This window comes from Pieris rapae, chromosome 5 (genome assembly GCF_905147795.1).
Source record: "Pieris rapae chromosome 5, ilPieRapa1.1, whole genome shotgun sequence".
NCBI classification, from domain to species: domain Eukaryota; kingdom Metazoa; phylum Arthropoda; class Insecta; order Lepidoptera; family Pieridae; genus Pieris; species Pieris rapae.
In genome coordinates, this window is record NC_059513.1 from 10,713,645 (window position 1) to 10,726,626 (window position 12,982).

Here is a 12,982-nt window from a genome sequence, read left to right on the forward strand (position 1 = left end):
TTCACATCATAAAAATTATAGCGTCACGCAGAAGTGTAGATCAATGAATATGTACATCACAGAGATCAATCAACCATTGAACACTAATTCGTCGCAAACTAAAATCGCAATAGCATTTACAGTTTGATTCATAAACAACACGTCAAAAATCTATGTGTCTGTCTAATTAATGAGTCATAACTCGTCTCGACTTAAATAACTCGCTTTATATTAATCAACGCGAGCAGTCTTAATAGCTAGTAATAATTCTAAATTTAACATACATCTACAAATTGTTAATAAACAGTTAAATAACTAATATAGTAAAACCCGTAGCAAGAAGGACGCTTGCTCTCTTTATTTCCGAGCGCAAAATTATTTAGAGAATTTGGCCCTGTTTGGGACCACGGCGTTTGCCGTATTCGCTTCAATTAACTTTATAATATCATTGATGACGCCATCATCGTCCACAGCCCAAATGTGGCAGATTCCTATGGTCCTTACTAACAGAGAAAACGCGGTAGACCGAGACTGCGTTGGGATTAGAAGTTGTGTCTTGACACGAAACCCTTTTGTTTCGAGGTCCTTGGACCTCGAAACAAAAGGGTTTCGAAGTTGGACAAAAGCCAATGGCTGTACCATTGATGATGAAGATGACAATAGGGACTTTTCTTATTCAGACACTTAGGTTCTCACAACTTAGATTGGTTCTATACCTACTTCCCTTGTTATATCAGACATAAGTTCCCCTAAACCTTCAGGGAGTGATATTTGGCACGGATTATCATTTAAAGGTTTTTGCATTTTGTAAAAATATATTTTATAAATAAAATACGTCAGGAGTAAAAATCTATACGGCTACGACCAAGGCGATATTTTGTTAATTTTTGAGATAGGTTTGAAATAAGAAGTCGTTTTATCTGTTATACTATTTAATAAACGTAACATAAACTAATTTCGTAAAGAATATTCGACATAAATTGTGAAACTAAATATTATTCTTGCAAACGTTAAATAAAGTTATTACTAAAATTATGTAACATTGTATTCGTAACATTAAAATACATCTATCCTGCTTCCTCGTCAGTTATTACTGTAGCGTTGTCACCTTCATCTTCTACGTCTGTTATAGAAGCGGAGTCGCGAGCTGTAGATGGCGCTGATGCAGGTATACTTTCAGCATCACCTTCTGTCTTGTCATCTGAAAAGAATTACATGTGTCTGTAATAAAATTGAAAAAAAAAATCATAATTCATAACAATTTCCATAACTGTAATATTTTAAAAATTAAACTTTTAGATTTTTTCTTTAATGTGTAATTTCCATTGGATAAATATAATTTTTCACAAATTCTTTTTCATTGAATGTTTATGAACAATGTCAGCCATAATGTCTTTGTTGAATATCATAGACAAATCTGCTGTTTCCTGATACCAACCTGAGATATCTTCTGGTATTTCCTGTTCTGCAGCATTAGATACATCGTTCTCTTTTAAAAACTCCAATTGGAAATCTGGAATCACCTCCGGCGGCACCTGAAAATGAAATAAATCTAGTTAACATTATTATAACTATTACCCTCATGATTAATCAAAATAAAATGTAGGTATATAAGTAATATAATAAACAATAATTAGAATCAATGTTTATCTTTAAGCTCCCTTCTAAACGCATAGAAATTAATTACGAATTTATTAATAAAAATAAAGGGGCTTTCAAGTAGCAAATAGAAGATTAAGAAATGTACCTCAGCGAAGGATATTTTGTGCATGGATTGTCCGACTGAAGTTGGACCCTTCATTTCCACTGTGGCCGTCATTAAAACCTGTCTTGCGCCTGGTTTTCCAATTAAAATTTGTTGTTACTTATTTTATTCAATATCTCCTCTCATATATTGATTACTTATTTTTGAACACATTCTTGATGGAAATCTTTTGTGATAAGAAATATATTTTACTTTTGGGTAAATTTAAAATAAACCCAGATGAATTACATTAATATTATAATTCCGCGGTCTTACAAGTGGTTATATAGATGATAGCTGAACGCGATTAGAGGCATTGTAGTTAAATTTAGTTATCTGCTGCATTGTTTTAGATATTCCATGCGCCTATTTTATTTTAGTTTAGTAGTTTTTAAGCTACTGCATAGATTTAATCGCGGGCTTTGAGCGTTCAGGGATCAAGAATTTCCGTCACGAAAATAAACCTTACACACGATGACGAAATATAGGAGCGGTGAATCGCGTCAGAGCGGACTCATACGTCTCAAATCGGTCTGGCGTGATCAGTGACGAAACACAGATGCGTTAGAGTGAGACAGAAGGCATACTGCGTATTCACATCTCTCTGACGAGATATATGACGTAGCGTAAGCGCGGCCGGTGCAGCCGGTACGCGTTAGAGTAAGACAGATCTAGGCGTGTTAGTCTGGGTCTGGCAGAGTGGTAGATTGAATTAATGTGAAAGAAAACTTGAATGAACATACAAAGAAAGAACTGCATTATTAAAAAATAGATAAATAATCACCTATAATAAGAAATAAATGATTTAGACTTTGACTTTGCAAACCAAAAGAAAAGTAATAGTTACAAAAATTTAATAAAATGCCAAGATAATAATACATTGTAAACCTAAAAAACAAAGTGTTACTATAATAAACATACAGATGGTATGTTAGTAATAGTGTAATTATGTCATGGTTGCTATTTGCTTACATTATGAATACGTCACTCATGAAGTCATGGATAATAAAGAGTTACCTTCCTTTACGTACAAGTTTAGTCTTTATATTTTCTAATGTTTATATAAATGTACGCGAATACGCGAATGCCACAAGACAAAGTATTTTCAAACAATGTCACGTATGAGTAAAGTATATGTTAGAGGAAAATCGTGTTTGATTAAGTTATATACAGGCTTGTTTCGTTGAATGAAATTATCGTGTAATAACAATCTAATCTTTTTCTTATAATGGACGATTTGTCACGTAAACATCTCCGGGGTATTAGTAATAATACAATTTTAAGTTTTGAAAACGTATGTCTGATCATTCAGCCGATTTAAACGAAAAAAAACTTCAATGACTTGATACTGAGCGATTTGAATATTTATCCAAATTCCGTGTTAGCACAGCTATAATACTGTTAAATAAGGTCACAAATAAAGAGAGTCAAAAGAAGGTTTAAAAACTATCATTATACAATATTATGTAACCCTTGATACTACAACATTAACACACAAACCAAATGGGAATTGGTTTATGATATATTTTAGCTACCAAAAAAACTCACCTGGTGTAGAAGTGCTACCAATACTTGGACTTCTAATGGCTGGTATATCAGTGAACCTGCCAATGCCTCTACTTCCTTGACTTGTTATCGATTGCTGGTCTTCTGGCACGTGGGTGATAGTTAACATCGGGTCGTACGGTATTCCCAGCTTCTGTGTGGCGTGCTCTCCGAACATTGGTCGCACATTGTCTTTTGGTACACGGAGTTTCTGTTTTAGAATTGTCTTTGTTATTAGGACAACTTACTTGAAAGGGCCGCAAAGAGTTTGGATTAAATTTTAACAATAAAAGCTATACAGTCTTGATTATTTTGTTATGTAATGTTAATTAAACTTGAATGAGGACAAAATCATATATTAGGAGGAAACCGTTTGTTTTTTGTTTATTACCTATTGAAAATCAAATCGTATTGCCCTAATTAATTATGAGGGTGACGTTAGAATAAAGACGTCATTACAATTACTCGTAAATCCCAGCCGTCAAAAATGTGGTGCGAAATTTTGTCGGTGTCATTTGTAATTCATAAATTAATTAAAATTATTATTTCCTCATAATCAGGTTTATCTAAATATAATCATAAAAAACCCGAATAAATGTCGACACATCTTTAAAATTACGCAGGTTCTGCTGTTAATTGGGAAACTATATTGCGTTTAAAATAACAGATACGTCATCCTATCGGAGTAAAGTATAGATATAAAATATATGATAAAATTAACAGTCGTAGTTACTACAATTTATTTAACCATTGTTATGCCTAAGAAAACTGCCTACTGCCTGTTTTCCAAAAATCGGCGGTAATATGCAATATTCAAACTCCAAGATTAATAAATAAAGTGTCCATGCTGTTTCTATGGTATCTTGAATAAATGACGGTTATACATTTTTGGTTAAGAATATTGTCGTGAGAGCCTTTTTGTGAGGTCTAAAGACCACTCAGGTAAATTGGGAAGTTCCACTTCTCAATTTACCGACAGTCATCATAATAGTTAAGTATGTATTTGTTTTACAATAAAAAATATAATTTTAATTCACAATATAATTTAAGGTAAACATATACCTATACTAACTAAAAATTTGCAAATTACATATGAATCAAGCCAAAAAATCAGTTCTTTTTATTAGTCATGTGCTAGCTTTTTGTGATTTGATACATTCAGGGATAATACTGATCAGTCGATTACAAGCCTGAAGCGCTTTAGAATCATCTTAGGAAATCCCAAATGCAATTAAATTACGGGAATCTTGTAATGCAACCGGACAAAGTCCAGAAGAGACTATAATATAAAACAGCCGTAAAAACATTCTTCACATCCATTCAAACGCTCGGAGCGACATGGCGTTCAAATTATTAAGTATTTTATTTTCCTCGTGCCTTATCCTCGTTTCTAGCGATGATTGTGAATGCAAGATTACATCGATCGCTGAATTTGAAGAGCTCCGAAAGTATCTGTCATCTCCAGATAGAATTACGGATGATGACGAGCATCCAGTTTTAGCGGGAGAACTATCACCGTTGGTTAATTGTACTTGTCCATTTAAGGAGGCGGTGCATATCGAGCCTACGATACCTGAATTGCCACCGGCATATCCTATTTATAGAAAGAAATACAAAGAAAAGACGGAGAGAAACAAATGTCCCAAAGGTTATCGTAGAATTGGACCAACGTGTGTTAGATTCAAGTGATATATAAATTAGACACGTGATATTTTGATCTCATACAAATGTTTTATGTGATACTTAGGCTAAATCTGTAGCAGCTGGAGCCGGCTTATTATAGTGGAATCAACAGAGGCATTAATTAATTGACAAATAGAAACAGTGACTATTACCAGCTTTCAAGGAAATAAGAGCAATGAAAGACCTTAATAAACTCAGATAAGGCTCGGCAATGCTAAAACACCATGATGCTGGTATACAGTTACGGTTTTTCCCCAGTTGTCTCTTGACATTATTATTTAATTCATGTTCGGCGAGTATCTACAAACCAGTCTTTTATTATTGTATTTTATTTATTTTTTGCCGACACGTGTTAGTGTAGTAATACTAACTATAATAATGTCCTCGACATGTTTCCTTATCATTAATTTCTGGTTCTGATTATCTTGATTTGTACGCGTACGACAATGTCCTGTATTAATTAATATATGTTTTAATGATTATTAATAAGACGGCTTAAAAGTGTCAAAAATTTGTTATTTATTAAACTAAATCAGGTAATTATCCTCTCTTTACTAAAGTTCTCTATCGTTTTTATCTGTCAAATTGTACCTTGTGATGAAAAGACGATGTTTAATAAAACGAAGCAATGATTTTTAAAATTTATTTTTATGTCTTCTTCGGATACACTGTGAAAAATATTATACAACAGTAAGACTGTTAATGAACATTACCTTAGTTAAAGCTATTCATTTGAATTGTAAAAAAATAAGTAAATATAATATTATTGTATAGGCTAGATTCCAATTCTTTTAAAATCGTACTCTTTATTATAAACTTTATTGTAGGAAAGAAAAGCTTTAAGTTTAAGTTTACATCTATTAAACCAGTAATGGGTAAAAATTACCAACCTTAATTTTATTACACTTTTAATAGAAATAATTACATTATAAGTGTAGTACCAGAAATGTGTTGAAAATTAAAAAAAAGAGGTTTATCAACGCGTAAATAATTATCTAGTATCACGTTAGGTTACATTAATGTCTATTTATTATTTAAATACATACATAATATTAAACTTACAAGCACTGGACCCAGTTCAATTTCCCTGGACCCTCCAATGTCCAGCGGTGGGCCGGGCAAGTCCACTTTGGGACCCTTCTTCTTTTGTTTCAAATGCTTTAGAAGGTTTCTTCGAAGATGGTATCCTCTATATGCCGCCTAAAAAAATATATCTTATTAAACACACACTTCCAGTTAAATATATCAATTTAATTAATACTCTTTGATGGTTATAGCTAACGTTCATATGTTTAACAGAAAAATTGGTATAAAATTTAATGTATTTATGATTTTTTAGCGCCGTCTGTAAATAGCTGGCAATGTTATCTAAAGTGCGAATTTTATTGAGAGATCTGTAACGAAATAGCTATCGCTAGATTTTTAAAATAACAACACATAAATAAAATAAAATAACAAAACGGTTCATTATCTGTGCATATACTAGTAAATAGTATATTGTATGTATTGTATTTTGAATGTAAAATATTACATTAATTAATTTCTTATACCAAAAATGTTTTTCTAAAGTATTGTCTAAGACATACGTAGTTTCGTACTAATCATACGATTAATAATTAATATACATTACCTGAATTTTTTCAGCAGCTCTGTTCATGTCTGTGAATGATGGTTTAGTTTTTTTATATATTTCTAGGGTATGTTGCGCCGCTATCTCCCACGGTTCGTCGGGTTGAGTTTTCATAGACTAAAATTGTATGATAATGGTTATACGTAATGCAGTTCAAAGACCTCCATATAATTTCGGAAAAATAATCCTAATTACCTGTTCTAGTGTCTTCTTTCTATACCAGTAATCTCTGTATGCGTTTCTCGCGACTTGACATACTTTTGACGCCATCACCTCGTCTAAAGTGGATCGCGTTAATATGGTTTTCATTATCTGCATTTCTTTAATTTTTTCTGAAACATAAACAAACTGAGAAAAAAAGTATTTGAAAAGCATAGTAAATAATAAAAAACAGTAATATTATAAACTTAAGCTTAATTGAGATGAATGAAGAGATGAATTCAGCAATGTAGTAATAATATTTTTATAATAACAATTAAAGATTTTAATGCGCCCGTTTTTACCACTTCCAGCAACAGGCTCAAATTGTTCAATCTCCTGCTTGATAATCTGAGCTAAATCCCTCGCTTGCTCGCCAGCTAGACCCAGCTGTAGTAGATGTTCGGATACCGAAGGTCTGCAGTCGCATAAGTCATCCAGAACTTTAACCGCCATGACCCCGTGCTCACGCGTGAGAAGTAACACTGAGAGATAATTGGCGATAAAGTCGAAGAGTTTGGGAGGCTGTTCTCGCAGCACCTGGAATTTAATTAAATATTTTAAACGTATTACGTGCCCTGATACTCAAGACGACTTTTTAATAACCAAGCTGGTTTACAATATTTTGTCATCTAGTAGCAAATTGTGATGCTATTTTCTTGTTATGCTAATGATGTTATTGAAAGTTCTACTGTCATGTCACGAGAGTACACTGTTTATCTTATTTTCAATTAATCCTAAACTAAACCAACTAAATTCGGTTCTAGAATATTTAAGAAGTATCTATAGGTTAACAATAAAATCGTCTCCCTTTACCGTATCATATTGTAGGAATACTTACTTCACGTGTAATATCTGCCATCAATTCCCTGAGGCCTTCGGGGACGCTGAATACGTTAGAACACCCGTGTTTTTGCAGCAATTCATTCATTTTGTCTATTGATGAACTTGTAAATGTTGAAAATATTGACAGATAAGAAAATCGGTTAGGAGTGACATTATGTTTTTATAATGACAACTTAAAGGGGAAACTTCTTACACTATACTATTTTAATGAATAGTTAAAAGAAGTATGTTATTTTTAATAACAACATACAACTGACCTTTCAAAATACGTTACCTATTGACCAATATTGACTGATTTTGTAAATAATGTCTTTGTCCTGGTTATGACCAGTATACGAAGAACCAGCACGCCCTTGCATTCATTCGCGTACTTCCTTAAGTTCGCATTATCGTTTAGTTCCAATTAAACTAGTCCTTGGTCAGTTGACATTTAATCCATTACGATAAATATACGATCTTATGTCGCTGTATTTAGGTTTGAAGTTATGCGTGTGTTTAACGAAAAAGGGGTATTTGATTACAAAACACACAGTACTATCTTGTCTGCTCGTTGCGCAGACATCGGTCGTGTAACTGGCCATGTTTTGATTACATACATATTTTTAAAACGTTTTAGTGTGGACCTAAAATGGAGGTGTCAACTGCAAAAGTGATATCTATGGTGGCCTTGGGGCTTGGGAGTTTCGCTGCTGGTGTGGCACCAGTGTGTATTTCAGAAAGAGCCAGACAGCGGCATCCCCTTTTTATTTCTTGTCTGCTCTGTTTTGGAGGTGGTGTTCTACTATCCACGTCGCTCACCCACATTCTGCCGGAAGCCAGAGAAATTCTAGGAAAATATTCAGAACTTGGATTATGTGTTGGTTTCTTTCTGGTTTATTTTGTAGATGAATTGGTTCATTTCTTTTACGGGGCACATAACAGCAGCCAAAGAGAGAGAACTAGTTATGGGACTGAGGAATCTCGTCTTTTGAGGGATGATGAAATGAGAGAAAGTTGTGGTGGAGCTGCTGATAATCCTCGTATGTGTCATGTTAGCCATAGAGCACCTTGTAATAAGAGTTATTCGGGGGTCATAGGTTTATTATGTGCGTTGCTCGTGCACAGTTTTTTGGAAGGACTTGCTATTGGACTGCAAGAAACAGCATCGCAGGTATTACTAGGTATTCATTTTAATATGTCGTCATTATTCAAATATAGTTAATATCGAGTACGGCAAACTGCGTATTATGTTATCGTTTTTTTTGTAATTAAAACAATTATCAATTGATATCAATTACATCGAAACAATCAGAGTTTTAACTTTGTTCAATTGTTTCAAGGTAAAGTGCTTATATCATAATAAGTGTTATTTAATTATGAATCACTTGCCTGTATTTGGTTGATGATATGCGAAAGGTAAAGTCCCTTGCGAATGTGTGGGCATTTTTATATTTTTATACATAATGGTATGACGGTACCTTTGTAGGTGAAACTTTCTCCCTAGATTCGTACTCAAGATATATAATTATTAAAGCGTTTAATTATTACCTTTTATGAGCATTTTTCAAGGCAGTTTTTGCCGTGCACCACCACTTTGTGGAACCAGCGGCCCACTGAAGTATTTCCGAACCAATTTGACATAGGGTCTTTCAAGAAAAGAGCGTACCAATTCTTAAAAGGCCGGCAATGCACTCGCAAGCCCTCTAGCTTGAGAGCGTCCATGGGCGCGGTATAGCTTAGCATCAGATAAGCCTTCTGCCCGTTTGGCCCCTGTTCTATCAAAGAAATCCTATCACCAAGTTAATTTATGTTTTTTTCTATTTATAGGTTCTTCTTCTTCTAGCAGCAGTGGCCTGTCATAAATTTGTTGTGGGTTTTTGTCTTGGGGCTGAATTGTGCGCGAGTGGAAGAAGCCTTAGCGCTCACATCGTGTCAATTCTACTCTTCAGTGGAGGGTCAGTTGCAGGCATCGGGTTAGGTACCGGTCTCGATGCTATAAGCCAGCTGAAGAATTCAGTTTCTGCGTCCATCCTGCAGGTGCGTATGCGGCAAACAAAAATTAAATCTGACCAAGATACGTAGCGAGATTAATGGTTAATGTTATTTTAAGTTTTGTTTGTTTTCCTAAGGCGTGACATCTATAATTTCGTAATGTGTAAAACGTTAAATATGTTAATATCATATATAGGAAAAAGAAAAGAACAGGTGGCCAAATAACTCTTGGTCTTGGCCTCATGTGTGTGTTTATTTCGTGACCCTTTGTATTTTCTATGTGTCAGAGTTGCGCCCCGAGAATATAGCCAGACATTACATAGGAACCGTAAAAGGGGTGTACGGTGAATAAACAAATGCGGGAATACATTAATCGAGTTTAATATTAGCTATTAAAAATCTATGATTTTTCTTTATTTAGACTTGTTGACTTCGTTGAAAATATTGTAGCATACATGATCATTTGAATTTCTTTGTTATAAATTATGGGTTACAAATACTTCCGTTAATTACTAGGTTCCATCCGCGAACAAGGAAACCTAAAACTTGACATTAATCATCAATGTTATTCCTAACCTCCTTCTATTACAGGCATTAGCTGCCGGAACGCTTCTGTATGTAACCGTGAGTGAAGTTCTTCCAAGGGAAAGAGCCCGCTGGCATGAACAAAAACGTTTAGCGGGTGTTGCACAGTTCTTCGCTGTGACAACAGGGTTCGCTGTCATGTATCTTTCTACGATGTACTTAGGTGAGTTTTATTCAAGTTTGTTATCAATATTTGTCAGAGACTAGTGATCGTTACTGCGCTTTTAGTATGGAATAGTTAGAGCTCGATCAGGTACGCCTTGATGAGCATAGATGGCGCTGTGAACAGTAAACAACTAGCCAAGGACAATTAAAGTAAGTAGACAAATCATTGCTGAGGAAAAGCCGTAACTGTCTGGTAACAGTCGAGATTATTTATTAGAATTGAAACTTCTTTATCAGCGTTGGAAATAAACTACCGTCACATTTTTCGTTTACGCTTTTTTTCTTGTCCCTACCACTTCGAGATTCGAAGCCATGAATAACAAAAAGAAATAATAACGATAACGATAACGATGATACTATATTTTATTCTATTACAATTAATGAAATTCTGTAATAATCTTAGTAGTAATAAGGTAAAATGAAATAATTATATTTTTTATATTCATGCCATATCATGTTAAAATTTACATATTTCATACTTTAATTGTCTTTGCTTAAAAAAACAAATCATATTAAATTTTAAATTATAATCATTGAAATAAAACTAAAACGACATTTTTTATCTTACAGATCATGCAGATTAGTGAGGGAGGGATTTCATATGATTTGCCATAACGCTTCTAATTATAAGTTTACCTAGTTGTAGAATTTTTTGACTGATCAGACGACTGTCCATTTAAATTTAACGGATAATGTAATTAAATGAAAAACGTCTTCGAATTCACATTTCTTTTATTGACCATTTTAACATTTTGGCTGATGTAAGTCACAGATTATAAAGGCACATTTTTTTAGAACTGAAGGCCTGTTTGTTTATTAGTGTCGTAGTTACAAATAATTTTCAAATACTTAATGTAATTCAGTGAGATAAATTTTGTAAGTACAATATGTGATTACTAGATAACTCTTTAAAATAGGAATTATTTTATACTTTATAAGTTTAGATACATTTATAATATTAATTAATAATTGACTTTGTATAAAAATTACATGGCACTGTTACGTGATGTTAAATTGTTACTGTATATTGTTTTGAAGAAAGTACCATCTGTCAATGTATAGGTATAACCAACATTTGCTACTCGAAGACAGATGGCGCTTTTATCAATACATGCGTAAGGTGTTAATTATATCGTTTTCACGTTTAAATGCACAAATATAATCTCAGTCCACAATACTACTGCAATATTAAAATTAATTGTGTATAATACATAATGTGGAAGCCATTTTACACAGTTACACGTCGGAATACCTCGTATTTATAACACAATATAAATAAATGTATGAAACTTATGCTAATTTTAAATACAATAAAAGTATTACAAAATAGAAAATAATACAGATCTTTGACTGGACGCACTTAAACTACGTGGGAAGTACAACGTATTGCGTACAAAAAAAGTAATTTAATAAATATTCTTAAAAACTTAAGAGAGCATTCAAATCAGTGATATTAGGACCTCAGCCAATTATGTTTTATTGAAAACGCGTTAAAGTTCGATTCACAAGTCCAATCAATCTCTTTGCGCCTTAATGAGGTATTTTCTTACGTAGTTTTTGATCAAAAATAGCTTATTGAATGGTTTATTTTCGAAATCGTTCAAAGTCCTAAATTTTAATTGTTGGCATATTACAATAAGGCACAAAACAAGGCACTTTATATTACAAATTTGACGAGACTACATCAAGAAGCGTAATTAAATAGACTATTAATAATAAATACATAGATTAATACGTGTACCGATTGTCAAAACAACCAAGCTTACATCTGACTTGATGGCATCGGTAACATTTTCGTTGATATGCCGTGATCCCTGCTCCATCCCCCATTACGTACCTACAACGTGCATGCCGCTAGTGCCTAAAAAGACTTAGAAAATAGATCAAAACAGTTGTTCCTTACGCTTTCAGAAGCTAGATAGAGAATATAAGGGCGTGAGCGAGCTACAATTTTATTAAGTTATCCAAAGGGCTGAAAAACGTAGATCACGACAAATCAACTAATCTTAAACTAAATCGGAAATACCGCAATTTATTAAGTCCACTGGTAAACACAACACACACATCAAGTGTCATCGTCATCCTCCAGTCGTTTCCTTTTCCGGCGATGCCTCTCCAATCGTTTCCGGTGCGCACTCTTGCGTTTAGGCGGAGTGATTTGACACTCGCAGCCGGCTCTAACTATCACATAGTCCATGGACCAGCCGCCGGAACCGGGGACAGAGAAATGTCCTTCCGGCCGATGTCGCAGCGGCATCTCGGTAGCTGAAGAATACCTCACTAGTGCGTAGGAGTATGAATACTTCTGCACACATCTCGATTGGTTGAAGAGGCGTGCGTCTACGAATCTGCAGGGTTTGTCTACAACATCCGGTGCGCAGGAGAGCTCGTAGAGCCTCTGTTTGTTCTCACCGTCCTCGTAGAGTTCTACGTAGAGACCGGTGGGGGTTCGGCCGCCTTTCTTCGCGACCATTTCTAGGACTGAGGGGCAGCACTCGACGACCTCCTTTTGGGAGCCCTCTCGTCGTAGTATTGACTGCATCTCGCGCCAGTGGGAACGCTTCCAAGATGCGGTCGCGTCCATTTCTTCCTCCGTCCTGAAAATAATATTTATTTTTAATTAAAACACGTAATGG

At 34.3% G+C, this 12,982-nt stretch overlaps 3 protein-coding genes across 6 annotated transcripts in view; 1 reads left to right on the forward strand and 2 right to left on the reverse strand.

Annotated features, from left to right (window-relative positions):
* Positions 1 to 905: 905 nt before the first annotated feature.
* On the reverse strand, positions 906 to 8,055 carry LOC111003512. 2 transcript variants are annotated; one of them, XM_022274051.2, is made up of 10 exons: positions 7,883 to 8,055; positions 7,621 to 7,726; positions 7,085 to 7,319; positions 6,777 to 6,913; positions 6,582 to 6,698; positions 6,014 to 6,151; positions 3,272 to 3,479; positions 1,727 to 1,815; positions 1,418 to 1,514; positions 906 to 1,180 (listed from the first exon to the last, which is right to left on the reverse strand). In XM_022274051.2, exons 2-10 carry the CDS (start codon positions 7,708 to 7,710, stop codon positions 1,047 to 1,049), a joined length of 1,245 nt encoding a protein of 414 aa, XP_022129743.2. In that variant the 5' UTR covers positions 7,711 to 7,726; positions 7,883 to 8,055; the 3' UTR covers positions 906 to 1,046. The 2 variants fall into 2 exon arrangements, with proteins under 2 accessions (XP_022129743.2, XP_022129742.2); XM_022274050.2 differs by lacking the exon at positions 7,883 to 8,055 and having other exon boundaries at positions 7,621 to 7,869.
* Positions 8,056 to 8,147: 92 nt separating this feature from the next.
* On the forward strand, positions 8,148 to 11,066 carry LOC111003513 (zinc transporter ZIP3). The gene is made up of 4 exons (XM_022274052.2): positions 8,148 to 8,775; positions 9,432 to 9,641; positions 10,188 to 10,344; positions 10,917 to 11,066. Exons 1-4 carry the CDS (start codon positions 8,254 to 8,256, stop codon positions 10,928 to 10,930), a joined length of 903 nt encoding a protein of 300 aa, XP_022129744.2. The 5' UTR covers positions 8,148 to 8,253; the 3' UTR covers positions 10,931 to 11,066.
* Positions 11,067 to 11,489: 423 nt separating this feature from the next.
* The window catches only part of LOC111003515, a 129,297-nt gene continuing 127,804 nt past the window's right edge, over positions 11,490 to 12,982 (reverse strand). For all 3 annotated transcript variants that reach the window (XM_022274054.2, XM_022274055.2, XM_022274053.2), the window contains one exon: positions 11,490 to 12,943. In XM_022274054.2, the coding sequence (XP_022129746.1) occupies positions 12,412 to 12,943 (532 nt within the window). In that variant the 3' untranslated portion in view covers positions 11,490 to 12,411. The remainder of the gene's footprint in view (positions 12,944 to 12,982) is intronic.